The sequence below is a fragment of the Gymnodraco acuticeps genome, unplaced genomic scaffold, assembly GCF_902827175.1.
Source record: "Gymnodraco acuticeps unplaced genomic scaffold, fGymAcu1.1, whole genome shotgun sequence".
In the NCBI taxonomy this organism is placed as follows: domain Eukaryota; kingdom Metazoa; phylum Chordata; class Actinopteri; order Perciformes; family Bathydraconidae; genus Gymnodraco; species Gymnodraco acuticeps.
In genome coordinates, this window is record NW_022990741.1 from 42,775 (window position 1) to 69,063 (window position 26,289).

The window sequence follows — 26,289 nt, forward strand, 5'->3', positions numbered from 1 at the left end:
GGCCAATTTGCTGATTTTGACTATAAAAAGCGATTGGAATCATACATAAATCACATTTACAACACAGATCAGTGGAGACATTTTATTATTATTACTATTTCGTTTTTCTTTAGTTGTTTTTCCGTTATGCCTACATTGGAGTATGACAGGTCCACTCTGCCTCCCCTGCCTCCCCTGACTGCACGTCGCTGGTATTAGTTACTCACCACTGGTGTTCATCATTAACTATCATAAGTGTTGTTCAAATCCGAGTGTTTTATACATCTTAATAATTTATTAAAGGGACATTTAATTGCACAATATGATAAATAACTTCATCATTTACTATGAAAATAATTTAGATTTATTGAGCATTGTTCACTGCTTTTGTGTGGCAGTTTTACTTTGAAAGGTGTGGCAGGAAGTGGGTCTGAGTGGGAGAGCCACAGGAGCCATAGTGAACGCCTTGTATGCGGCTGTGAGAGTGATCTGAACCGCAGGCTGAGACTAACGGAACGGTGACAGGCCAGCTGCTTTACCCGCTGTATTCTCACTCTATACCGGCTGTTTGTGTGTGAAAGACCGGAGTCATGGCTTCCCGCTCTCTGTGCTCCCTCGCGCTGCTCCTCGCGCTGCTGCTCCCTCTGGAAGGTGGGTAACGCTTTGTCTGCACGTGCACGTTCCGCCTTTTGTGCCGCACACCGATTCTAGGCCGAGTAACGGTCTACCGACCTGGGAGTCGACGTTAAGAGAGAGAACAGACAAATTATTATTATATATATACATTTTTTCTAATTATTTATGTTATATATCATTTTTGAAGCTTCATTTTGTGGCTCCATTTGCTCCACATATTACTGATGCTGAGCTGTAATAAATTAAGTAATTCCACATTACTACATGCATGATTATGATTATACAGTTTTCTTTCAAATGGGACAGTAATTCAAGCTTTAATATGTTTAAAAAAAAAAATCGAATCTGAATGAATAGATGAAAGTGATGGGGCACCACCCGCCCTTCCTGTCTGGTTTGCAGCAGCACATGCCATGCTGACAATGATGTCACTCTCAGTGCTTATTAATATGGAAAGTTAGTCACTAAAAGGTGAACAATTTTAAAGCAGATGAGTTCATTCGGTTTAATGGTAGCACATGTCCTCACTCTACAATTGTACTCGCCTTACATCACTAATCCAATACAAGCAGGTGTTCATTTGATTGCTTTTTAGGAGGTATTTTTTCATTCTAAGGTCTGCATGGCAACCCATATTTTAAGGTATGGACTGACTGAAAAGCTGTAGTCATAAAATATTCACCTGGTTGTGGCAATCAAAAAAACCCAACCAGCAGCCAGCTAGTTAATGAAATGCTACTATGCAAATGAGATGCTAATTATGTGAATACATTTTCTAGCCAAATGTTGGGTTTAGGAATACAATTACAAGTGTCAAGTGATGTCAAGTATCACTTATAAAAAAAGTTATATTAGTGTTGAGTTAATCTGGTAAAGATTTTGGGTTTGGATGTAGGCAGAATCTCAGTCTCTACCCTTAACTTTTTAGACTTTACACCTGTTTTTTTGGTATCTTTCATTGCAGAGTACATGGATTCCTAATGCTCTCTTTTGCCTAAATCTAAAATCAGTTAACCTCACTGACTGGAGCTTTTTTACCTACCGTAACATGGGTCCAGGGATTGCTGTTGACCCAAAAATGAAGGAAGCGGTACGAGTTCTTCTGATTGGTCACATCTGGCTGGTACCCTTGCCCTTGGGCGGTAGGTGGGGCAGCAGGAAGGAGGGGGGTCTGTTGGCTGCAGGAAGTAATATGTCAAGGTCAGGGTGGTGAATGGTCCTGTGGCACATCAGAAATTCACACAGAAGGTCCTGTCAGAGTGTGCACGTTTTTATTACCTAATCAGTGTTATGCTAGGGCTGCTCGATTAACCGTATTTTAATTGCAATTACGATTTTGGCTTGCAACGATTATGAAAATAACATAATCGAAATAAAACGATTATTTTATTTTATTCAATTTTTTGTATTGGTTTTTCAGTTGAATTATACTTAAAGTTCAGGGTGATCAACTGTTAAAAACATACTGTTCACATTTTTTTTTTCAATAAATGGATGTTTTCAAAGTAAATGGATAATCGTTTTTAATAATCGTGATATCAATTATTGACCCAAATAATCGAGATTATGATTTTTGCCATAATCGAGCAGCCCTATGTTATGCCCAACCTCATTTGAATAAAGAACTGCACTGATTCAGAGTCACACTCCGTAGAACTAGAGTTAAAATGAACAGTTAAGAAGAAAAAGGATATTGTAGCAGAACAAGAAAAAGGGTCTTCTTGAGCCACAAATTGTTTTCCCTTGTCAGAACCTGGTGCCTACAAAACCCACAATGCAACATGAATGGAAACCTTTCTGGGAGATTTGGTTGCATTTTTGTTATAGGACTGTTATTAGAGCTTTTATTTCTTCTATCAATTTATCTGCCAATTACATTCTTGAGTTTAGTCTACTATAGTAAAACAAATCTATTTCAGTTTCTTAATGTCCCAATCCTTGTTACGACAGTCTAAAACCCAAAAATAATGAATTAAACACGATTTTAAAACTATGAAAAGCAGGACAACTAATCAATTAATGGACTTATTGTTGCAGCTCTTTTACTTGTCTATTTCAATTAGTTATGAATGTGGTCAGATAACACGTTGTACAAATGAGTTTCTTTCAATTATATCCCCTCCTAAATTAGATTTATAATCTGAGTACCGGTAACTACACCACCAAGGCTTGCATGCACTGTCTCTAGAACAGGACAATACACTATAGCAGAAGCTCAGAGTGGAACATCTGAACCCATAGAGTTTTACTGCACAGATGTGCAGTAAAACTCTTGATGGTTATTACATAGCTAGTTTCCCTAATGGCAGCTTGGAGCTCATTCAAGAAAAGGGCAATGGTAGGGAAGTCTTTATTACCTTTACAATTTTATTAAATTCTTCAACGTCTGGTAATGTAACTGAAGTTCCTCGGGTGTTATGGAGCCAACCCATTCAGCATTTTACGTCCTTGGGGACACCTTGCCTGAGGGTCGATAATTGAAATGTTCCTGAGTCGATTCTAAAGTAGCTGGGTGCCTTTGTACATGTTGTACTTGCTCTCTCGCAACCTTCCCTGTCTGCCTTTTCTGTAGACTTGAATAGAGGAGAAATGCCAAAAAAATCATTAAAAAGAGCAGTTTGAAATGTGCCCTAGCATGGGTAAGAAGCATGAAGCCTCGACTGCGGCTCTAAGATAAGAACTGATTCCCAGGGGGACATTAGGTGTGACAACCGAGGAAGAAAAAGACTAGATTAAAAATAGATAGAAAGGGTGGAGCAGAGTGAATCTACAGCATAAATCAGAATTACAAGTAGTGTACATGATTAGTATGTTTGACGTGTAATCTGGGAAACGAGTCTTCTTCAATTATACACAATAAATACATTTGAAATTGTACTGCATGCTATGGAGTATCGTTACAATTTGTTTTTGTATGTGTCCGTTTAAAGTAGTGATTCTATTTAATTGTGTTATGTAGTCATAGCATATTCAGCTACAATGGTGATGAAAGTATAATTTCTGTTAGTTCCAATCTAGGGTTAGGCACACACACCGTGCTTGTTTGTGACTGGCAGCCAATGAAGATAGCTAGTGTTTGTTTGTCTCTGCTTTTGTGTCCCGTCTGGTAAATGATCTCCGTTTTGCAACCCAGACAACAAATAGTGCCGATTAGTGCACTCTGGGCCCAGTTTGGCACCAAACTGTGTGACACACAGTAACACTGGCAGGGCCTGGGAACTCATCAGTAAAGTGGTCACACATCTACCAAAGAGCCTACATCAGACAGAAGATATCCACACTCTACAGCATGTGTTGAGTCCCTTTTGGTGTTATTTGTCAGATTGAATGTAACATGTCTTCTGTCTGTCCCTCTGTCCTCTCTGAACAGTAGTCCTTTCTCAGGACTTCAATCTAGCTGATGCTGTGGGTGATGATGACACAAGTAAACCATGTAAGTACAATACAAAATAAATAACTTTTTCTTCTTTTTGGGACTCAGCGTCTCATAAACCCGATATATTTATCTGCAACTTCCTTAAAAAAGATAACAAATATTGTGATCCGTCTTTTGAATAAAAAAGATTATAATTGCCAGAAAATGTTGTATCTCCATTGACTTCCATTAATATTCTACAATTTAAAGGCATTAAGAAAACTTGAAACCTGTGATGTATAATCCGTGACTATATCAGGTTTTCAGTCTTATGCATATTACTTTATCAATACAAGATAATAGCATACGGAAATGAATGGAAGTCAATGGATAAGTAAGAAAAATGGCGTAACATTAAAAGAAAAATGTGTAGCAAGCATTCCTTCAGATTCAGACCAACATTACATGATTTACAATATCTACTTATGAATGACTAACAGCAGAGTAATGACTTTTGTTGAATTATGTCTAAATATAACAATAATTAATATTCTTCAGCACCGCCCCCCGCCCCGAAGCCAGCGGCACCAGCTGGAGGAGCAGAGGCAGGAGCAGGTAAGAATCAAATCATTGAAATCTATAATAACACCAACTTAACCTGGAAGAGTGACAGGATCATTTGTAAGTGTAAGTCAATGGGAATCAATGATGTAGCATTGTTAGATTTAAGGAGTAGTGGTGCAGGATTGTAAATCTTTGACCGTTTTTTTCTTAAAGTTCTCCTACAACATGAGCTTCTCTTTGAAAACTCTGCTTTTCAGAAGGTATCAGATATTCTTAAAGGGAGTGGTTAACTTCGAAAAAAAATCCAAATTCTGACTACTTTCATCTGCAAAACTGTCTCCCATCTTGGTTTTTCACGAGCCCTGTCTACTTGTATGCTGTTGAATCATTTACAGTGGACTTATAACTGAAGTCCCGTCGATCTCTAGGTTTGAGCTGTCAATGTTGTGTGCAGGTTTTGATTCAATTGGTGACATCACCACCATTACCACCAAAGCCCCCTCCAAGGCAGTAACCAAGGCCCCGTTCAAGCCCAAACCCAAGCCAGGTGAGAGAATCCTCAGCTTCCCTACTCAGGCTGGAAACTCTACTGCAGAGGACCAGGTTTTCATAAAAAGCCTTAAAGGTGTGGTATGTAAGTTTGAGAAACCGGCTCGAGATACACTTGTTATATTCCATGGAATGCTCTTAACATCCCGATAGCAATGAATATCTTAAGTGCTTTGACAAAAAATCCATAAAAAAATATCATCTGTGGAAGCCGTGGCGCTGTAAAAAGCACGACCAATCATCTGAGCCGGCCCGGCTAAAGTAACTGGATGGCCTACCTGCCTGTCAGCCTTCCATCTGTGCACAAACTTATCTCGTGCCCTCATTGGTCATGTGCGCGTTCGTGTGTGTTGGAGGAGGGGCTCTGTAAGGAAGTGGCAGATTTTTTCCGGTTGTGTATTTTCAAATTCTACCGCACTCGAGCTGGTTTCTCCAAAATTACCTACCCCACCTTTAATTTAATTTCCCCTGCTTTATATTTCACTAACCAGTTCTCTTCTGCTTCTGTTTTAGTTGGCTGTTAATCCAATTTGACTTCCTTCCTTATATGATCTCTCTAATCTATATACTTAAGTCTGTTTCAATTTATTTTCACCAGGTCTGTGGTCGAATAGTCTTTCTTGCTTAGGAAGTTTCATTGGTTAAATGCTTTGAAAAACTTGTTGGCAACCATGATAAGAGCAGTTTGAATCCTCTAAATGCTCATTTGAATGATTTATCTTGTATTCTCTTTAGCAAAGTATACACTGGACCATTATCGAAATAAAGCAAATCATGGCAGTCCCCTATTGTCAGTACTTTTTAACCCTCCTGTCATGTTTGTTCTCCCCCTTTTTTGGTGTTCCTGGTCAAATTTGACTGGTCTGTTTTACAGTAACTGCTCTTACAAAAAAAAACATTAATCATGACCACATTTGATTTAACACCTTTTCAGCTGTAAACAATGTATCAGAATACTGGTTCACATGAATAACCACAGTGAATAGACACTGATAATGTGTGTATATGTGTGGTGTTTTGACTGGGAACATCATAGGTTTTTACAAAGTTGACCAAATCACTCAAAATTAAATGAATGGGGTGAATAGCAATTGAATATGTTCAAATACCTACTGTGGAGGATACCATGAGCCCTGGAAGCTATAATATGTAAAACACAATAGCTATGATTGATTGATGTAAGAAGTAAATTGGTCAAATCTGACCCGAACACGACAGGAGGGATAAACAAGTTTGAATTATTATTAAGTATTGAGTCAATGAAGAAGGCTATTCGACCGCAGCCCAGGTGTTACTCTCTCTGCTCAAATGCTAAATATTGTTTCTATGTTGTTAATGTTTTTTTCTGACTGCTGCTTCTGTCTTTATTTTGCAAACACACTGACCCCCGACCTTTTGGCCTCCACAGCTGCGGACTACTTTGACCTGTCCGATGCCTTGGACCCCAACAATGACATTGGTGGCAAGGATAAGAACAAGGGGCAGGGAGGTGGGATTAGCTATTAGCTCGGCATCACTTTATAAATCAGTGTTTTGTGTGGAATTAAAGCCGCTATGTGTGAAATATGAACATAGCAGAAATGTAAAAAACATCAATATAGTTAAATAATTAGATGATTTAATCATATACAAGTTCTAAACATGGTGGCTTTAATAGATAGTCAATATGTATGGTTTATCAATAACAGTATATTTAAGGCTGGGTGTTTTCAACTTATATTAAATATAATATAAGTTGAAAACACCCAGCCTTAAATATATAATATAAAATATAAAGAGCCCTTGTTAAATATACTGTAGCATAAACATCACCCCATCATATACACTGGGAATTCTTAAGTGCTACTTGTGCTTCTGAAGTGAAACAACTGAAACTTTTACTTAATTCAATTAAATGTATTATGTCAACAGATTTCACATAACTGTATTAGGTTATATAATGTTGAGATACAAATATTAGCTTCAACTTAATATTATTGCCTACAACTAAACTAATACAGTTACGTGACATTTGTTGACATAATACATTTAATTAAAGTCAATGTTTGAGTTTGTTTTGTGTATTTAAGTCCTCCCACATACATCGAAAGTCATTTCATGTCTAGAAATCATCCGGAAATCCCCAAAGGTTTTGATTTGGAGGACTTAAACAGTATGCACGATACTCATTTGTTCTGATAGTTCAGCGCATAAGAAAACAATCTTCAGACAGTTGCATGGCCACCATGCGGACAAGTGTCCCCACAGTCTGCTGGGATGAGTGCTCTGTTGTTAAACTTTACACAAGAACTTAATGAAACTCTTCATGTCTCAGAGGGAGCTCATTGTTTTCATCTGTTGCTCATCGCTCATCACCCCCCCTCCCCCACCCCCACTCTGCTGGTAACACTGTCCCTCACATGCTATTTCTGCATTCAAAGCTTTATTTATCTGCTTTAGACCAAATATAGTTTCTTCTTTTTCTCAGTTCATTATTTACTTTTTTTTGCAAACAAATAATCATTTAATAAGTTATTTTTATTTTAGGAATTAATGCCAATATTATTATCATTACTATTATAATAATAATATTAGTTCACTCATACAATAAGCTATAAGACTGCTGGCGGTCGACTTAAAAAATGCTTATTTATACCCAGTATTTATCTACGAATTGGCTATTATGAAGACAAATGTCTGCTTACATTTCTAAATCTATTTGTTATTGAATTTATATTTATTTTATTATTTGTATTAGAATTACATTTTAATATTAATATAAGTATCAGCGTAATACATCCAGAATATATATTGACAAAAACTCTGTTTGACGGGGCAAATAAAAGGTGCAAAAAACTGCTGTTTAATCTATTCTATATGATCAATTAGAATCAATTTAGACTCTTGTCATGTCCAAATGGAAGAGAATACAAAAGAGCACCACCTGACGTAGTATCATTACAAAAGGAATGACACCAGCTTCTGCATCATATACAGCAAAACAATGTAAAGAGGTAGTTGGTTGTTTTGAAGTGGGATTTGTATGGGATTCTATCAAAATAGATGGAAGGCGGCATAAAGAAACAGATATACTTACCCCACTACAAAAACATCCAAAATATCCCTTCAAAAGCAAATAAATTATAAATCAAGCTTTGTGCACATTTGACATTTTGAGTTTGCTCTGACAGTTTATCATTTAGTGATTTTAATATAAATACTTATTTTCAGGTGGAATTTCTGACAATGATCTGGCAGAGGTTGGTAAAGATGATACCTACAAACCTGACGGAGGCAAAGGTAATGTCTGCAAATGTATAACAAATCCATGTAAAGCTCCGTAGCTAAGAAAATCAACCCTTCTGTGTGCTGTGTTTTCACAGGTGGACGTGGTGACGATCAGATCAACCCCCGTGAAGACAACAATGGTGTGTTCTCTCTGCTTCTAGTGTTTGTTCATAAATGCATCTCTACTGTCTGTTGGTGTTAATGTCTCTGTGGGCATTTGCAGAGACCACAGCAGAAGTGGGCACCATCGCAGGGATTGTTAGCGCAGTTGCTATGGCGCTGGTGGGAGCAATCACCAGCTACATCTCCTACCAGAAGAAGAAGCTGTGCTTCGGCATTCAACGTAAGGCTTTTACAGTAAACTCATTAGTGGAGTCCCTCAGGGCAGTGACCTCACCAGTGTTACAACTGCTGCTGGCCTAGGGAGCAGTTTGTACCATTACAACTTAAACCTGTTTTAATCAATGTTCTCATAATACTGTTTAAAGTGTAATGTAAAAGGTAAAGTTCCCCTTATAGTCTATTTGCCAGCTCATAGAGTCCTATTGTGAGTGTATTGGCCTGTAAATTAAAATGTTCTGCATTGTTAAAATAATTGCGGTCAAATATCGTACAACTTTAACTGGGTTGAAGCAAACCTATTCAAAAAAGTATAAGCTATCTGTCCTTTAGAGCAGTGGTTCTCAAATGGGGGTACGCGGACCCCTAGGGGTACGTTGGAGTACTGCAGGGGGTACGTGAGATTTATGTTATGTTAATGAAAAAAAAACATAATTAATGCATTTAAACAAACTACTAATAGTAGATGAACTACTTTCTTCAAAAGTTTACAGAAACTCTGGATAATAAAATGGGAAAAATAAACAGGGTGCTCTCTTTTCCTCTCCCTCTCCTGACAGCCCGTCAGGCTCGTGCAGCTCGCTGAACCTGTAATGAGTGACCCGACAGTAAAGAATACATATATGTATAACTAGTTTAGCTAGTTCCAGAGTAGATAAACTAGCTAAGTGTGTTAGGTCTAACTCTTAGTGTATTTTGCGCCACTCAACGGTCTGTCACAGCGGGGGAGCTTTGATCCGGAAGAGCTGCGTGTTCTCCATCAGCAGCAGCTGATCTGATCTCTGATCTCTCTCTCGCGTCCGGTTATACTTCACTCGCGTTTATGTCCAAATCTATCAGATCCAGCTAGTTCTAGCTAATTATATGACTGCCTGCTTATCAAAGGACCTAAACAATAAGCGTTGCTTGGCAACGGCGTGTGGCCGCAAAGTATAGCGCAGCATTATGCATATGTTTATATGAGGGGTCAAAATCCCATGCTCATAAAATGCTCATATATTGTTTTCTCTTCATTCCCCACGCCCCAAATAAATAAATATACCAATTTTAGGGAAAGTAAGGAAGTTTGAGCAGTGTGGCTTTTATATTAACAGTTACACATATTTCAAAACGCGAAGTGTAATAACTGCAGTGGCCTCCCTCTCAGAATGACAAAGGTCCTCAGTGAAGCACAAGCCCATGTTTCACTACATTGTAAGTACAACTTATTAAAAAGATCAGTTCAATGCAACTGATGTCGTCTCAGTGTTATTGCATGATGTTAAAATGGTATTGTCACTGACTGGCCCCACCATTGTAACCACTGGCCCGGAGCATTCGCCCAAACAAAATCGACTAATAATGAAGAAAATTAACACATTTGTTGCAATAGTAATGTATGCACAAACTACATTACTACTTGTACTACAACATTTGAATCATCAGTTCTTCCTCATTTTCCTCAATTGTTCATATTTGGTTTATTAAAATAATGATATTGTGGTCATTGTTAAAACATTTCTGCTATTATCATGAGTATTATTATTTGTATAATGCGCTTTCTGCCTTCCTGTCATTAGGAGTTAGAAATGTAATGGCTATGTAATAGATTAGATTAGATCCTTCATTATCCTAAACTGCTGGGACATTTCCCTATAGCCAATACCTTTTATATGTTCTACTCTTCACTCACTGTCAGCATAGGTCGGCATTGATGTACAGAGCCGACAGAAGACCTTGTTTATATTGGCATCATATTGAGAGGTGCAGCCAGTGACGCGTCATAAAACCAGGAAGTAAGCTGCTGGTTCCCTCGACAAAAAGCAATGGGATTTCTCCACAGGGTTTTGGAAAATAGCTGGAAATAAGGTCTGTGGAAAACAAACCTGTTTGATAAATGCACGTTTTGTTCAGCCGGATAATCTCCACATGTCTACCCTACTTTTTTATAATTTTCAAATCATAAATCTAATCGATAGATTATAAAAAGGGTTTTAGGAGGCGTCACTGCACCTCTATCGATCAAGCTGGCTGAAACTTTCTCTCCCTCTTCTTCTCATACTCCCTGTCACTCTCCTTGAACTCCTCCGGTGACTTTCTTTTATTTGAAGATTGTTTTTTGCCCGGCGCTTGGCTGGTTACCGCTGGTATCTGAAGTTACCTACTGTAACTCCAGCTTCTATGAGTATTGGCGTAGCCCTCTAAGGCTATCGCTATTGGGTAATCCCCCTGCGCACCCGAGCAGCACTGAAAACACTTGTAGTCCACGCCCGCCCGCAAGGTGGCCCCCCACCCTCGGGCTCCCTTCCGGTATAAATAGGAAGGAGGCCCGACAATCTGCTCCCATACACAGACACACCTGCTCAATAACAACCCATGCCTATTGCGCCATGCGTAATGGCGCATCACCGTCCCTGGAATATAGCATAACATGAATATTCTCCATGAGGGGACGAAGGCTGGGAACAATACATACCTGCCGCTGTGAAAAAGTAGAGACGAAGGTCATACTTTGCCCAGTGACAAAAAGAGGGGGAACAGCAGCTCTCTGCGTGCAGACAGGCAGGAGAGCGCACAGCTGGATCCCTGATATCACTCACTCTGACAAGACACTCCGTACAAAATGTGTCAGAGGAAAAAAAGGAAACATCCCTCTCATAAGAGGGAAAAAGGGCCGCTCTCCGTGTGCCGAGAGGCAGGAGAGAGGCGCACAGCTGGATCCCTGACGTCACTCACTCTGACAGGACACTCAGTACACTGTACTGAGGGATGTCTCTCAATAAAATTGAATAAATGAACAGGGGGAAGACCAAGATGCAGCAGTGCAAATGTCTTCCACTGACGTTCCTCCGTGCAAAGCCGTGGAGGAGGAAAATTCCTCTGGCGGAGTGCGCACTGATGTTCGCCGGGGGATCCACCCCAGAGGAGACATACGCCTGCGACACAACCTCACACAGCCAGTGTGACAGACGTTATGCAGACAGAGGCTGCCCGATCAAGCGCTCTCTATAATGCACAAACAGGCGCTGAGAACGGCGCCAGGCCGCCGTGCGCGCCACATAGCAGGACAGCGCGCGCACAGGACAGAGGAGATGAGATGTGGCTTCTTCCTCCGACCTGTGAGGAGGAAGGAATAAGCCAGCCAGGGTGATCACTCTTGACCTAAAAGAGTTGTGATGACCTTTGGCATGAAGCCGGGTTAGGGTGTAAAACAGCTGAACTGCATCTCCTTGGATCCGGAGACATGACGGAGCCACAGAGAGAGCAGACAAATCACTCACCCTTTTCGCTGATAGAGCCAAAAGTAATAGCCTACTTTGGCTGATAACAGTTTAAGGGGAACCTGATCCAAAGGTTCAAATGGGGCTTTGCTTTAGTGCGTGTAACACCAAAGCCAAATCCCACTGAGGTGCCAGTGTGCGTGACACAGGTCTGAGTCTCCGTACTCCTCGCATAAAATGGCTGCTGTGTTCCGCGAACCCCTCTGTTCAATTCGCCGGGAATATACATTGCTCTGATGGAGAGCAACGTGTGTGCGCGCCCAGAACAGCAGCCGCCTGGCTGCGTTCAGAAGCTGCGCGGATCGTACTCCTCCCTGGCGATTGAGGTAGGCTGCCGTGGCCTGTTGTCTGTGCGAATCAACACATGTTTGATTGTACAGCAACGGGGCGAAGTGCTGGAATACTTCCCAAACCGGAGAACAGCTCCAGCACATTTACCTCTGACGCACGGGGTCGATGCACAGGTGAATGAACCACCTCTGGAGACTCCTCCTGTGGGGGAGTCCCAGGGGGATCCCCACGTGACCAGCTGACGTCATGCTGAGCAGTTGTATCACAGAGAGGGCCTGCGGGATGTGACACGCCGGAGAGGGAGCTGTCAGTTCCTCCACTCGCTGCCACGAGAGCCGCGCTCTGCTGGCTGAGTTTAATTCCACTATCAGATAACCGATTGTCTGAGAGGGAAGACGACAGCTTTTCTTCCTATTCATTATGAAACCCAGGCTTTTACAGATGCGATACGAGATGTACCGTCTGTAAAGCGACTTCCTCCCTGGAGCGAGCCAGCAAATAGCAGGTCGTCCAGAGAAAACACACTCTCATCCCTCCTCTGTGTAGCGGCTCCAGCCTTCTCTACACAAAAATGCGAGGAGCCAGGAAATATCCGAACAGCAGACGATTGTCTGGTCTGATATTTCCTGAAATGAGAAACGCAGGAATTTCCTGTGTTTCGGGATGATGGGTGGAAGTATGCATCCTTCAGGTGGAAGTGAACCAGTCGTCCTGGTGAACACATTCCACCACCTGATTTTCTTCCCCTTGACGAACCCTGGAAATAGCCACTTTCAACAGCAGCTCTGATTGGAGCGCAAGACATAGCTTCTGGGAGGACAGGAGTGTTTCCTGTATCCCATTGAACTGTGTGGGGCGGGGGGGGAGAGGCGAACTGCAGGGCGTATCCTCTGCTGATCAGCCTGCTCATCCATCTGTCCATCAGACACACACGTTGCCACTCTGAGAAAAACTCTGAGAGCGGGCGCACGTGCTCGAGATGTGTTTTGGCGGGCGCTGCCGCTGGGGGCGCTCAGCCTGGAATACTGACAGATCAAGGATGGGTCTCATTTCTGGCTTCTCTGTGATGTGCTGAAATGGTCGTCATGGTGACGAGCCACGTCATTGCCCTCGCCACCGCTGCCCGTGAAGCGAAAGGGCTGCGAGGGAGCCTCCACACGCTGCGTTTCACTCCGGCTCTCATCATGAGGCGCGTACACACTCAGGGGATGAGTGGAGGTGTGTGCAGTGCTGTTCACATGAGGCGTTATAACGGCGCTCATGGATTTATTATGACCGTGTGTAGGAGGCGTATCTCGGACAGAGGAATGCCGCGAGCTCTGCAGGTTATTAACCGACAGGTTAAAACCTGCAGGCTTTTGCAACGAGCCCTGCTGGCTAGTAACCGTTATAGGAAGCTGGCTTACACAGGGGGGATATGTGAGAAACACTTGTTACTGATGACTCAGTATAAAAAGTTGGAAAATGAGCACACTTTATTTTACTCACAACTCCCAGAACGTCAGAACCGGCTCTGCTTCCTCGGAGGCTCTCGTGGAGCAGACCAGGAGCGGGGGAGCCTCACTCCCCTTTGACTCGCCGCCGGGAGACGCTGTCTCTGGGGTGGCGGGGGAGCGGAGACGTGGGACGGAGCCCCTGCAGCCGCTGAAGGGCGAGCCTGACGCCGAGGCGGTTGCTGTGGGCGTCTCTCCGCTTGCGGCCTCTGCTGCCGGTGTGGACGCCGCGGCTGCTGCAGACTTTGGTGCCGCTGTGGGAGCTCAACAGGCTGGAGCCAGCTGACTCTCGTGCTGGTGACTTGAAAGGCACACTGGTGCACCCGGTCGGCCTGGCGGGCGACATACTGGTCTCTGGGGGCGCTCAACGTAGGGTGCCGTCCGGCGATTATGTTGGCCTGTCTTACCCCAACAAACGCCGTCAGGCTCGGCTCCAGAGAAGGGGCGGCTGGAAAACCAGCATCTGTGAACCCCTCCACCTCGGTGAGGGGAACAAATGTGCCTTCAGCCTTCAGGGTCCTCGGGTTCGTGCCGCCCCCTCCTGGAACCTCCTGATGGCTGGGAAGCGTGGCCAGATAGGGTCACTCCTGACCGTCTGCACCCGCGAAAAGTCATTATGAACCTATGAACTATTAACAAAGCACTTTTATACTAATAAAGCACTGGCTTATCTAAAGCCAGTTGAGTAGCACTTGAAATGTTTTTGCTCTATGAAGCCTGATGTACTTATATGATTCTGTTTTCTTCAAGTTGTATTTTGTTGGTCGAACGCACTTATTGTAAGTCGCTTTGGATAAAAGCGTCAGCTAAATGCAATGTAATGTAATGAACCCAGAGCCACATGAGGGACAATCTCTCACACAATTGTTACTCATGTTTACTCTGCAATTTAAGTGTCTCTTGTGCTTCAGTAACGGGGTGCTGAAGAAAAGAGGGAGCAGATTGTCGGGCCTCCTTCCTATTTATACCGGAAGGGAGCCCGAGGTTGGCATGGATGTATAATAACAACTGGATACAGCGTAGGAGGCGGGGCCTCATTCATTCCTATGAGAGTTGCTCATTGGTGCATGATGATAAAATGGCCCAACTTTTGAGAGAGCGAAATGTCACAGATTACCCAGCATGCCTGAGAAGTACCCGTATGTGCGCTCATAGCGCATGCGCAACTTTAACCAAAATGCTCGTTCACATCAAGCACGTCAATTTGCGTACACGTAACAGCACCGCGCGTTCATGACAGCATGGTAATGGATTGTTATGATGGATTTGATATTAACGAGGCGGCAGTTAGCAGCTAGCGGCTAGCTAGTAATTATGCTAATGTAAATATCAATCGTTATGTACTTATATTACGCTGTAACAGGATCTAGTGATATCCAACAGAGCTTCATTTAGCATGAAAGAATGATTGCACTGTATATATATATATATATATATATATATATAGGCCTATACATATATAATAATTAGTGCTGTCAAAATTATCGCGTTAACGGCGGTAATTAATTTTTTGAATTAATTGCGTTAAAATATTGCCCAACATATAAAGGTTAGCATCCGGCAGTTTCTATGTGCTGAGGACCCTACTATTTCTAAAATAAACTATTCAACATTTCCAGTTTCACAATGTTTGACTACACTAATAGCTCAATGGCTACTTGGCCCCTTTTAGCTCATTGTTTTGGTTTTAGGACCCGCACAATATACTGTTTTGTTAAACAAGCAAAGCCAAGGAAAGGGCTTCATGTGAAGCTTAACCAATATACATAACTGATACTGTGTAAATATTCACCATAATAACTGTCAGGTGTTACTGTGGATTGTACTAACCAACTGACAAAGCTAACGTTAGCATGCTAATATCTCACTAATGAAGTGAAGTGAAGAAGCTAACTAATGGTGTTGTTGTGTTGAGACAGAGAGCCTGAATACTGACATGGTGAAGGCTGAGAACCCTGAGGCTGTGGTGGCTACAGAACCACAAGGTAAGAACATAGCGCTACATTATATTCACACTTATCATACACTCTTTCATATATATTTTCTTTTTTTTTCCTGAAAAGAAACAGCAAAACTATGGATCATTAACCTGAATTGCAGGAGAGCCATTAGGCAAAACACAGTGTAAAAAAACAAAAGCCCACGGAACAGTCGTGTTTGATGCCAGTTATTACACCATAGTGATTAGACAAATAACATTAACAAAGTTCAAAGATAGCCCTGGCTGGTTTCCACCTTAGTTTTCCCACTAAAATATCCTTAACTTAAAAACATGAAACGAGCCAGAAAACAAACATTTATCAGGGAAAAAAGTGCACTGCTAATGTGAGTTTACAGACTACTAGCTAGCATCCTAACTAGCTACTCAACTGCAGTACATTACACAGCAAGTTCCTCTAACAACATGTCGGCACCTGCCATGTAGCTACAACCCTTTTTTTTTATTACTTTGTCTCTTTGTCCCATCATTGCTTTGTCAGATCTGTCCGCAAGACGACAACTAAACTTAAAACGCTTGTTTTCGGAATGGAGTTGGATTGATCAGGGCTAAGCTAATGCTAACATTGTAGCTGCTCCATCAACACTGAAATTAACATCATCCAAATTAGGCATTAACATGGCAGGGATATTATTGTTTTAACCCATAGATATGTATATTTGGCTCGAAATGTAAAAGGTTTTATTAAGGAATTATTTGTGACTATTGCATTCTCATCTTTTTGCAAGACCTTGAGAATAATAAAACTATAAACATTAACAATACATTCAAAAAATATGTTAAAATGAAACCCACAGGTTACACCATCTAATATAATATCTCTTTATTATATTAAGGCCACTAATGTGTGTTTTTACAGTCCAACAGACTCTCCTGGAGCCTGCCAGTGCTGAACCTCCCACTGAAGAGAACGCTGTGTAACACACTACACACACAACTTAGAACACACACACAAAGGTCAACCACCTACATGCGCTATTTGTCCAAACATCCCCCACCTAACACCCCTCCCTGCACACACACACACAGCCATGCTACAGAATAGACTGTTGTGTAGCATGTCCTTGTTGCCCTGCAGCTCTGTGCTATAAACGTTGGGATTTGTAGACCTTTTTTGCTGAATGTGAACACATGGCCGAAAGTGTAACAAATCTTGCCAAATGTATCTGTAAATAGTAATTTATTGTGCTGTTTGAACACCACTAACAATGTTGGTTTGCAGTTATCCGGCCTTCAGCATGTACTTAAAACAAATTTAAAGAGCGGTTCATCTTTTTACACCATGGGGAAAGAAGCTCCTCTGGGGTGTGTGTCGAGCCTCGTAGGGAACTGGATTACTTTATTGATTGATTGGGACAATGATTTGTCAGTGATCACTGCTAGTTTCCGGAGTGAACGAGGGAGCGCTTTGAGACACACTGTTTCTGAGAGTGAATGAAGACCATTTGACCAATATTCCCCAAAATTCAAAGCCTCGTAGCAACTGATTATGTAATCACTTGTGAAATGTGATAAGGTAGTCAACAGTAGCAAGTGTTACCTCATAGAAAAATAACATGGTACTCTAGGGACAAATCTCATACAACTCAAGTTTTATCATGTAATACCAATGTTAATCTCTTAATCCTACAACATGTGAATTTTTTTATTTAATTTATTACATTATCAATTTGCTATATTATCATTATGAGGTGATCCTCTGTGATAATAATGTTATATTTAATATCATGATTAATTGAAGTTTCCCAAGCGCTCCACTATAAGTGAATGAAGTCCATTAGTGGGACGTACCTCATAGAACTGACTGCAGGTAGTTACTGTTTACATCATGTGACAGTGACATCACTAGTTGCTACATGTAGCCTGACATGTTGTCTATCCTGATGTACAAAGTTGCCTTATTCAGATTTGGATCTTTTTGCAGTGGGATAAAAAAGGCGTCCTAACATTTCCGTCTACTTACAACCTGTGACTTTTTATAGTGTAAATATATTCCGTTTTGTTTCAAGTAGCCTTTAATGACGATGCCTAAAGAAGGGAGCCTGGCTTAGTTTTCCAAATTGGTGATGGTGAAATGATTGTGAAGAGTTAAAAGAAATTGAGCGATGGGATTAGATTTGTTATCAAAAGTGGGATTAAAGTTCAGGAAATTCACCAGACTTGTAGCATGTGGCATAAAAAAACGATGCTAGCTTAATCAGTTCCCCTGCAGTTAGAGCTTCAAAATGCACAGCGTGTTCTTTTCTTCAGGGGGAAGATATTTGAAAAGGAAAATAAATAACTTTGGCACTTTGTTCAGGATGTGGCGAGGCTTGTGGAAAGGCACAAAATGTGATTTTTGTTCAAGATTAACTGCTATATTCAGAAGATAATAATGTTAGTACTATGTTTTATTGTGTTAGCAATGCGGTGCCAGTGTGTGCAGAATAACTCATTTGATCTTTTTCTCATTGTGGCCATTTTAAAATTACATTAATGATAAATCTACAGGGACGTTGAATGTATAAAAGTAGCATCACATTATCACAAAACTCTTTTGATACTGTAGACCAAAAAACTATTGCCCAATCATAAATAGATTTCGACAAATATCAACAATAACTAGATACCCTTATCATATACCAATTCAATGGTAATAATCTGCACCAAAAGGTTATGAGATATTATTCTATATATAAAGAAATCCATGATAATATTATTGAATTAATATAACCTTTGTTAAAAGTCTTAAGAATTGTCTAAACTTTTCCCACTTTATTGCGATTTCAATTATTTCCTTAGTATTCTTTAAACAGAAGTGTAAAGACATACCCGTTCTGAGCGCCCAATGGAAGGCCAATAGGAATGCTGCTGTTATAGCTTTAGTCCCAATAGCCAATGACTGGGTTCGGTTGGCATGATTGACAGCCACTGGCTCTCTGAATTCACTGTCTGAATATGGGCGTGCACTGTTAAATAATTGGGCAAACCCTTTTTTTTAAGCAAACAGAAGCCTTTGGTAGACTTCAAAATGGCCACAATGGAACAAGATTTTACAAGAGTGGGAAAGTAAGGTATTTGTGAAAGATGTCCGATGTGTCCCAACAGCCAATGACTGGGTTCGATTGGCATGAGAAGAGATTGAAGAAGTTGGCACAAAGACAATACTGGTTAAGAGGATATGCATACAAAATATAGAAGTCTGCTTTAGCCGTGTAGATGGAGTCAGCAGCAGTAGTTAGCTTTAGATTATTGAATAGCGTCATAACGAGTGTTTTTGGAAAGTTGTGATGGTTGTACATATTACTGTGAGCAGTTCTGTGTTTGTATTTTAGTCTGTAAGAGCATATTTATGCTCCATATTTTACTCTTTAGTGTATGCGTGTGTTTACACTCTTTGCCTGCTCTTTTTACACTTTGTACCCAACTTTCCTAATAACTTAGCCTAGCATTTTTGTAGATAGTTAACGCTTCCTTGTTCTGTACTGCCAATGCTTTGTTGATCGCCTGAAGAGGTCTCTTAAGTTCCTGAGCGAGAATGAGGGCTGCATCTGAAACCATTCACTGTTTTCTAAACTGTCTGATATTTAGTCTGTCGGTCGTTTTATAGCACTGCTCAGGATCTCTGGTGAGAATGATTGAACCCTATTTAGTGGGCTTTAAATATCTCCATATTTAAACATAGTGAACTAGAACGCACTAGGAGATCCAAGAACTCCGCCAAGACCCATTCCCTATGAAAGGGATACATAATTGTGTATCCACCCCATGATTTCGGATCTGCTCCAAATTGTAATGGGTTCATGATTGGATTGGTAGTTTTCTTGTAATTCCGGTGTCGAACAAACGGAACCGAAATAAGTAACCCATTGGCGGAGGTGAAAATGCTGCGTTCATGTCACAGGTGAATTGAAGATTTACAACTTCCTATACCTTCTTATGTGCAAATCTCCACACATCCAGCTAGTGCTTGGAACCATGCACGCCTCTTGAAATGTGCAATGGTTCCTTGGTGGCAATTGAGTAGTTGGTCTTTTGTACCCTAGAACCAATTAATTCACCTTTAAAAACAAACCAGATAGCCAATGTTAGGTTGTTAACGCCCAAAAAACTAGTTGAAACAAGCGTGACATGAACGTGGCGCTGGATTGATAATGACCTGAGTAGTGTCTGATAGATCTGTATCTACAGAAGTGAATGCATGAAGGATGTTTGCTGTGGCAGTATGTGTATGAGCTGTAAAAAGCGTTGGTGGTGTGTTCGATATTTGACAGGATGCAGCGCAGTCCTATGCCACACCCTGGTCTTCTCAATGTTGCCTTGGAAAATAAGACACCTCTACCCATAGTTCCTTTGTGGTTGATCCTACTGTAGAAGTCCTTAAACACTGCTAAAATGCAACCTTACACAGTTTGGAGTTGCTTTTGGAACAAAGTGTTTATGGACTAAGAGTGTTGGGAGCAGTGATAATAAACTTGCTTTGCCTGGGGGCCGCTTTGGCAAAATGACAGGAGGTCAGGGGCCAGTTTATAACTGAACCTTGCTCAGGTCGAATTGGTAGCAAGATGGTCTAGGTAAGGCATTGATCTTGGACGGTTGAGGTTAGGACAGGTGGTAGGGCAGAGGTGGTAGAGTTTTTTAAGACTTGCGCTAAAATTGCCATTTAGACTCAACAGTTTTCTGAGGTAATTTTAGATGATTGAAGATATTCAGTGCTTGGACTTGACATCAATTTGGAGGTTTGAGGCACTTTTTTTGGTAAACAAGCTCCATTAGTGTATTTTAATTCTTTTTTAAATATCCCCTTGTGAATGGTTGGCGAGCCACCCTATCGGCTGTAAGTTGAGTATCACTGGGTTGGAGTAACAAACCTAAACTCATGTGTTCACCTTGTAAGAGTCATGCCCTGCCAGCTGTAATTCAAATGGTGCTCCTCTCTTTGCCTTATACCCTGCAGTCTCACAGGGACGCGCCACAGTATTCATCCAACACCTCCGTAGCTGCACCCTGAGCAAGAGGAACACACAGAGCCTTCAGCTCCTTTGGGTGGTTACCTGGAGTGACCGTCCGGTAGCAGCACCCAGAGGACTGAGAGGCCTGAGTGTTTGGTCCAGATCTAGCAGCTGAACCTTACACAAAGCAAACGCAAAATGACAAACCTTTCTGTTTACTGAATGTATTGAATGTCTTTTGTGATATAGCAAAAACCTTTGGCCTGTAGCAAAAATACAAATTCACCAAAGATTCAGCATTGATTGAGATTGAAATTGCCTTTATGTATTGGGGTTGAATGAAAAAAGGTTTTTGGAATAAGCCTGAAAGAAAATAATTGAATCTGGGCTTGGATCTTATGTAACGCTAATTTCAATTGGTTTTACGGTAAGATAAAACGTGATTGATTAGATTGAAGGGTATCATATAATTACCATGCTCACTTTGAAACACGATGTGCGAATGACTCAGTTTTTATTGCCACTGTGGATGTTGATACTGCTTTAAGATGCAGCTAAAACAATTATCCTCGAACACGTGCCATACTGCTGTTTGGAATCGGTTGCCAGGAGTGCTCTCTGAAAAGGATTAGGGATCATATAGGTCCGTATAACAAAGCGTGCTAAAACAACAATATACAGATCTAACATCATGCTGTATTGAAGAAGATTTGGAACAATTAATTGAGAGAATAAACTTATCAGAAAACATTTTACTAAGGTAATAAATCTTATATAAAGTAGGGTCATTTTCTCAGACTATTATACAATCAGGACCTCTCTTTGCAAACACTGTAGTTGCCCCCTGCTGGTTACCCCTAGGTAAAGAACCAAATTGTATTATCCCATAATGCAACTCTAAATCGTTACCATATCAAATCAATAGGCGTAATCTATAAATGTGGTTATCGTAGCAACACAATTTGAATTATGCAAAACTGCCTCCTTAAGTGATTGTACTAATTAAGCCTGGATTACAGTTAGCTCGCTTTGTGGAGTGTTTAGATCTGCATTGTATCAGGGCAGACGTGCCTGAGTCCTCTTCCTGCAGTACACTCTAGTGCCTGTCAGCGGGCCATGCAAAGCCCGCCCAAATACAACCACCTCACGTCCCAGTTTGAGAAAACACAAAGAAAATCCCAGTACAGCTTTCCATTATTTGATATCTGAGGGCTGGCTTTGCATGGCCCCCTGTCACATACAACACACACACACCTTCAGCATACTGCTCTCATACACACTTAATGCATGCTTTTCTCTACATACTGTAACCATATGGTGGAGTGTATGAGTGTTGAACTCTGTGTCTTCCTGACAACTGAATGTTGGACAGTCTTCATTGCTTGAAGTGTAATAGTGAACTCTGCTTTTTCTCTTATTCCACTACGATAAGTCTCTGGCAATATGTTACGGAAACTTTTTACTAATATGAACCAATAAAATGTTTAAAAAGACAAGAACGAGTCTGGAGTTTTGATTTGTTTTTAAATGGAATGTCAGAAGTGATTATGGCTCATTAAGAGGTTTAACTTCTCACATAATTTACATAAAAAGGGATTTGTACAATTGCATGCCACAGGTACACAGTGAAATGTATAAGTCACATCGCATTAGAATAAAAGGGACATCTTTCAAACTGTAACAACACCAAACAGGTCAGAGGTGGTGAACCTGATTCTTGCTCATTTCTATCAAGTGTGGGCCCTCTTCTTTAACAGTGGATAATAACTTCAGTAATACTTGGGTAATACTGTTCTCAATCCAGTTTCTTCTTTAAATGCATTGATTTGTTTATGTCAATTGAAGTGTGCTCTTGAAATAAAGGCAAAGTGATCTAGCAGTCTTTTTTTGTTGAGAGCTGATCATTTAATTGTGTTCATTATTGGCATAACTGCTGTAACTGTACAATAATTACTTTAAAGCTTGAACATGTTAGTTCACAGTGATATCTGCATTATATGTCTTTTAAATAGAATTGTTTACACCAGATTTCTAGTCAACTGAATTTAGTCATCAATTGTTCTTAAATAATGTACCTAAAATTGAATCACAAACTCTAATCTTAAAATCTGTATTTTGTATCTCACACATTTGATCATATTTAACTTAATTATCAATTCTGAACTGTAATAAAAAATATCTTGGCATTTTCAATATTTAACATTTTCTCATCTTTATAAAAACACTGTCCTACGATCGTGTTGCTTTGAAGTCGATTCAATTCACAGTTTAACTTTTGGGAGCAGCTCCACACACACCTGTGTTCGGTTCGTTTGTGAGAAACACTGGCTAGAAATTATTTACAGTAAATGACAAAGTAGTTTGGGGGATCAGGGAAAGTAAAAAAAAATTCAAATAAAACAATCATTTAAAAAAACAAATATAGGAAATCATGCACAGTGTCCTTACTGTGGGGTTGGGGTTCATTGTGATTCTTCTCTGATTGGCCAAAAACCATTATTTTCATATTATTTCTGCTTAGCATAGCTCACACCAATGATTCTAATCAGTCAGTCACTGACATGGTAAAGGGAGAGGAGTGTGTGGGTGTGTGTGAAAAGTCACTGGCAGTCATGTGACTTCCTGGGCCCTGAGAAATATAGAAGCAATTCTTCATACAAACACCAGTGAAGTGGGTGATAAGGTTCTCACAGTGCAGGGGGAGCTGGTCTTTCTGAATACTTGATAGATTTAAATAATATAAATAATAAACACAGGTGTTGTATCAGGGTTGTTTGTAAAAATGTTAATATAAAATTGTAAACATGAGTACTAATTGGGCAAAAACATGCTTTATCTGTGTGTGTAGGGGTGTTTCCGGTGTGTGTGTGTGTGTGTGTGTGTCAGACAGCGCTGTGCAGTGGCGTGCTGTGTGTGGGGGAGTGTTCGGAGGAGGAGGTCAGGGAGTGGGAGGTGGCGTCTCTCTGCAGCTCATCCACCCTCCTCTGCAGCTCCCCCCTCAGCAACAGCAGCTCCTTCAGCGTCTGGTGCACCGGCACCTGCAACACACACACACACACACACACACACACACACACACACACACACACACACACAACACACACACACACACACACACACACACACACACACACACACACACACACACACACACACACACACACACACACACAATTAAAAAGCATAAAATAAAAGTAAAGATATGATAACTTTATGATAAGGATGATATAAAGAGAAAAAAGGTTTTGGTTTTACAAAAAAGTATCTGTGGTCCTAATCAGTGGCGCGCACAGACATGTATAGGGGCAGGTGCTCAAGAGAAAAAAAAGGGCACCTTCTGAGTGGTCGTGGCGGTTGCGCCGAAATTGTGCGCGCCGAAATTGTGCGCAAAAATGTGCCGGATAATGGCGGATTTTGTTAGTTTATTTTCGGTTTTTGGTTACTTTATTTCGGTTTTAGGGTTAGGGTTAGGTTAGGGTTAGGTTATTTAATTCTTATTTTTGCCTGATTTTACTGATTTATTATCAAAAAATTAATTATTTTAACATTTATTTTTATTATTCTAAATGACTTAGGGGGGTCCAATCTGAAGCTAGGGGGGGACGAAATCCCCCCCCCCCCCCGGGATTGACGCCCCTGGTGGAACCGCCGGCTGCCTTTAGCAGTGTGAGATTTATTAAAGGCACATCTTGTATGTCGTAATTGCATATATATTTATTTCAATAACCATATGCTGTCTGATGCAGATGCCTATCTAAAACAAATCAAGTAGTAGGCTTACTAGCTTCTACACGCTGAAGCAACTGTAGTCAGGGATGCAAACTCATCAGGTATGAAAAAGGTGACAAGGATCCGACCCCACGGAATATCGGCTTTAAAATTAGGAATAACAGAGGATTTTAGCAGTCAGAACAACTAAAGCAGCAGGTAATAATAACAGAAACACCAAAGAGTTAGGCTACATCTAATAGAAATATATAAAAGCATTTATTTTAATTGTGTAGCAGTCAGTTTATAATTTTGGCAGCACTGTTGAGCATTTTGAAAATGTATTTTCATGCCTTTTAGTATTTTTATAATACTTTCCTACTTTCACTTGAGGAACATTTTGAATGCAGGACTTTTACTGTAACAGAGTATTCCTACACTCTGGTACTTCTACTTTTACTCAAGTACAAGATCTGAGTACTTCTACTTTTACTCAAGTACAAGATCTGAGTACTTCTACTTTTACTCAAGTACAAGATCTGAGTACTTCTACTTTTACTCAAGTACAAGATCTGAGTAGGCCTACTTCTACTTTTATTAAGTACAAGATCTGAGTACTTCTACTAAAGTACAAGATCTGAGTACTTCTACTTTTACTCTAGTAGCCTACAATCTCTATACTTATACCACCTCTGTTTATAGCCTATGAAAAAAACGATTAGAAAACGAAGGCTAAAGCTAACGTTAGCAGATAGTGACAATGATATTGCGACAGAAAAACTTTTCAGTTCACATCACGCTCTGCCGCTCTGCTCTGAACACCTGAACGGCCGGTTCTAACAGCTGTTCACCAGCGGCTCACCCCCTAATCCCACCAGGAGCGTCTGCGCTGCGTTGCGCTGCGGCTGCGGCGTTTTTAGCGATCGCGGCCACTCTAGTCAATGGGTGCTATTCCACCAGACACGCTGCGCCGCGGCTCGAGGCGTCCCAGAAGCTCCTCGCCGCAAGGAATTTCTAAAATATAGGATGAATCCTATTTTTGACGCGGCGCAGGCAGGAAGTGGAATGTTCATCCAACAACTGCGAGGCTGCACACACGACGCTCCGCTTCCGCAACGTTTTGAAACGCGCCTGGTGGGTTAGGACGCAGGAGGAGGTCGCAGCGCGGCGCAGCCGCAGCGCAGCCGCTTCCAGTGGGATCAGGGGTCAGTCTGTGCCACAGTGACTCCGCACAGTTAACGAACACACCGTAGATAATGTAGCTGACCCTCATCCCGGAGCAGCAGAGTTCAGCCGGCCCGACAGGCAAGAAGACTCGAGCACACAGCTCGCGCTTCATATATTAAAAAAAGAACACCATGCGCGTCATGATGGCACATAACAGCTCGCGACCGCAGATTATTTCGGCGATTAGATAAAATGTAAATTATATTTGACGCAACTTTAGTTACATTTCCATGACTTTTCCAAAACTTTGGGAAAAATATTGTTTTCCATAACTTTTCCAGGGCCTGGAATTTGCATTTTGAATTTCCATGACTTTTCCAGGTTTTCAATGACCGTACGAACCCTGTATAGTTTAGTTTGGCATCTGATTTAGGGGATTAAACAATACACTCGTTGTATTTGTTACCTGGTGGTTACTTACTTGGTCGTCACTAGGGCACTTTTAATCGTGTTGCTGCGTGCTGCTGCACCACACACGTGGCCTGTCTGACTGACTACTGTCAGCTCTGCGCGCTGCGCGTTCACGTTGAGAGCAGGGAAGGGAGGGGCTGCAGCCAGAGCACGTACGGGAGTGCCGCGGGGCACGTGTGGGGATGTCTGACAAAATTACAACGCGCATTTGGGGCATTGTTGTATATATTAGAAGCTTTTAATCCAGAATTGATCGATGTTACCATGAGCCACAAAAAAA

The 26,289-nt window shown here is 41.2% G+C and overlaps 2 protein-coding genes across 13 annotated transcripts in view; one reads left to right on the top strand and one right to left on the bottom strand.

The window, feature by feature from the left end:
- The first annotated feature begins 388 nt into the window (after nt 1-388).
- Nucleotides 389-22,156, top strand: cd99l2 (CD99 molecule-like 2). Of its 2 annotated transcripts, none has more exons than XM_034231951.1 (10): nt 389-630; nt 3,986-4,048; nt 4,529-4,585; nt 4,989-5,081; nt 6,492-6,572; nt 8,294-8,362; nt 8,446-8,490; nt 8,574-8,693; nt 15,653-15,718; nt 16,592-22,156. In XM_034231951.1, exons 1-10 carry the CDS (start codon nt 570-572, stop codon nt 16,651-16,653), a joined length of 717 nt encoding a protein of 238 aa, XP_034087842.1. In that variant the 5' UTR covers nt 389-569; the 3' UTR covers nt 16,654-22,156. The 2 variants fall into 2 exon arrangements, with proteins under 2 accessions (XP_034087842.1, XP_034087843.1); XM_034231952.1 differs by having other exon boundaries at nt 3,989-4,048.
- A 14-nt stretch (nt 22,157-22,170) lies between these two features.
- The window catches only part of mtmr1a (myotubularin related protein 1a), a 32,415-nt gene continuing 28,296 nt past the window's right edge, over nt 22,171-26,289 (bottom strand). For all 11 annotated transcript variants that reach the window (XM_034231941.1, XM_034231940.1, XM_034231939.1 and 8 more), the window contains one exon: nt 22,171-23,701. In XM_034231941.1, coding sequence (XP_034087832.1) covers nt 23,546-23,701 — 156 coding nt within the window. In that variant the 3' untranslated portion in view covers nt 22,171-23,545. The remainder of the gene's footprint in view (nt 23,702-26,289) is intronic.

What these genes read in the sequence shown, in the direction of transcription:
- cd99l2 (XM_034231951.1), top strand. Translation starts at nt 570, where the DNA reads ATGGCTTCCCGCTCTCTGTGCTCCCTCGCGCTGCTCCTCGCGCTGCTG. An exon ending in CCCCCGTGAAGACAACAATG is followed by an intron (nt 8,491 to 8,573) that starts GTGTGTTCTCTC and finishes GGGCATTTGCAG; the next exon opens with AGACCACAGCAGAAGTGGGC. An exon ending in GGTGGCTACAGAACCACAAG is followed by an intron (nt 15,719 to 16,591) that starts GTAAGAACATAG and finishes GTGTTTTTACAG; the next exon opens with TCCAACAGACTCTCCTGGAG.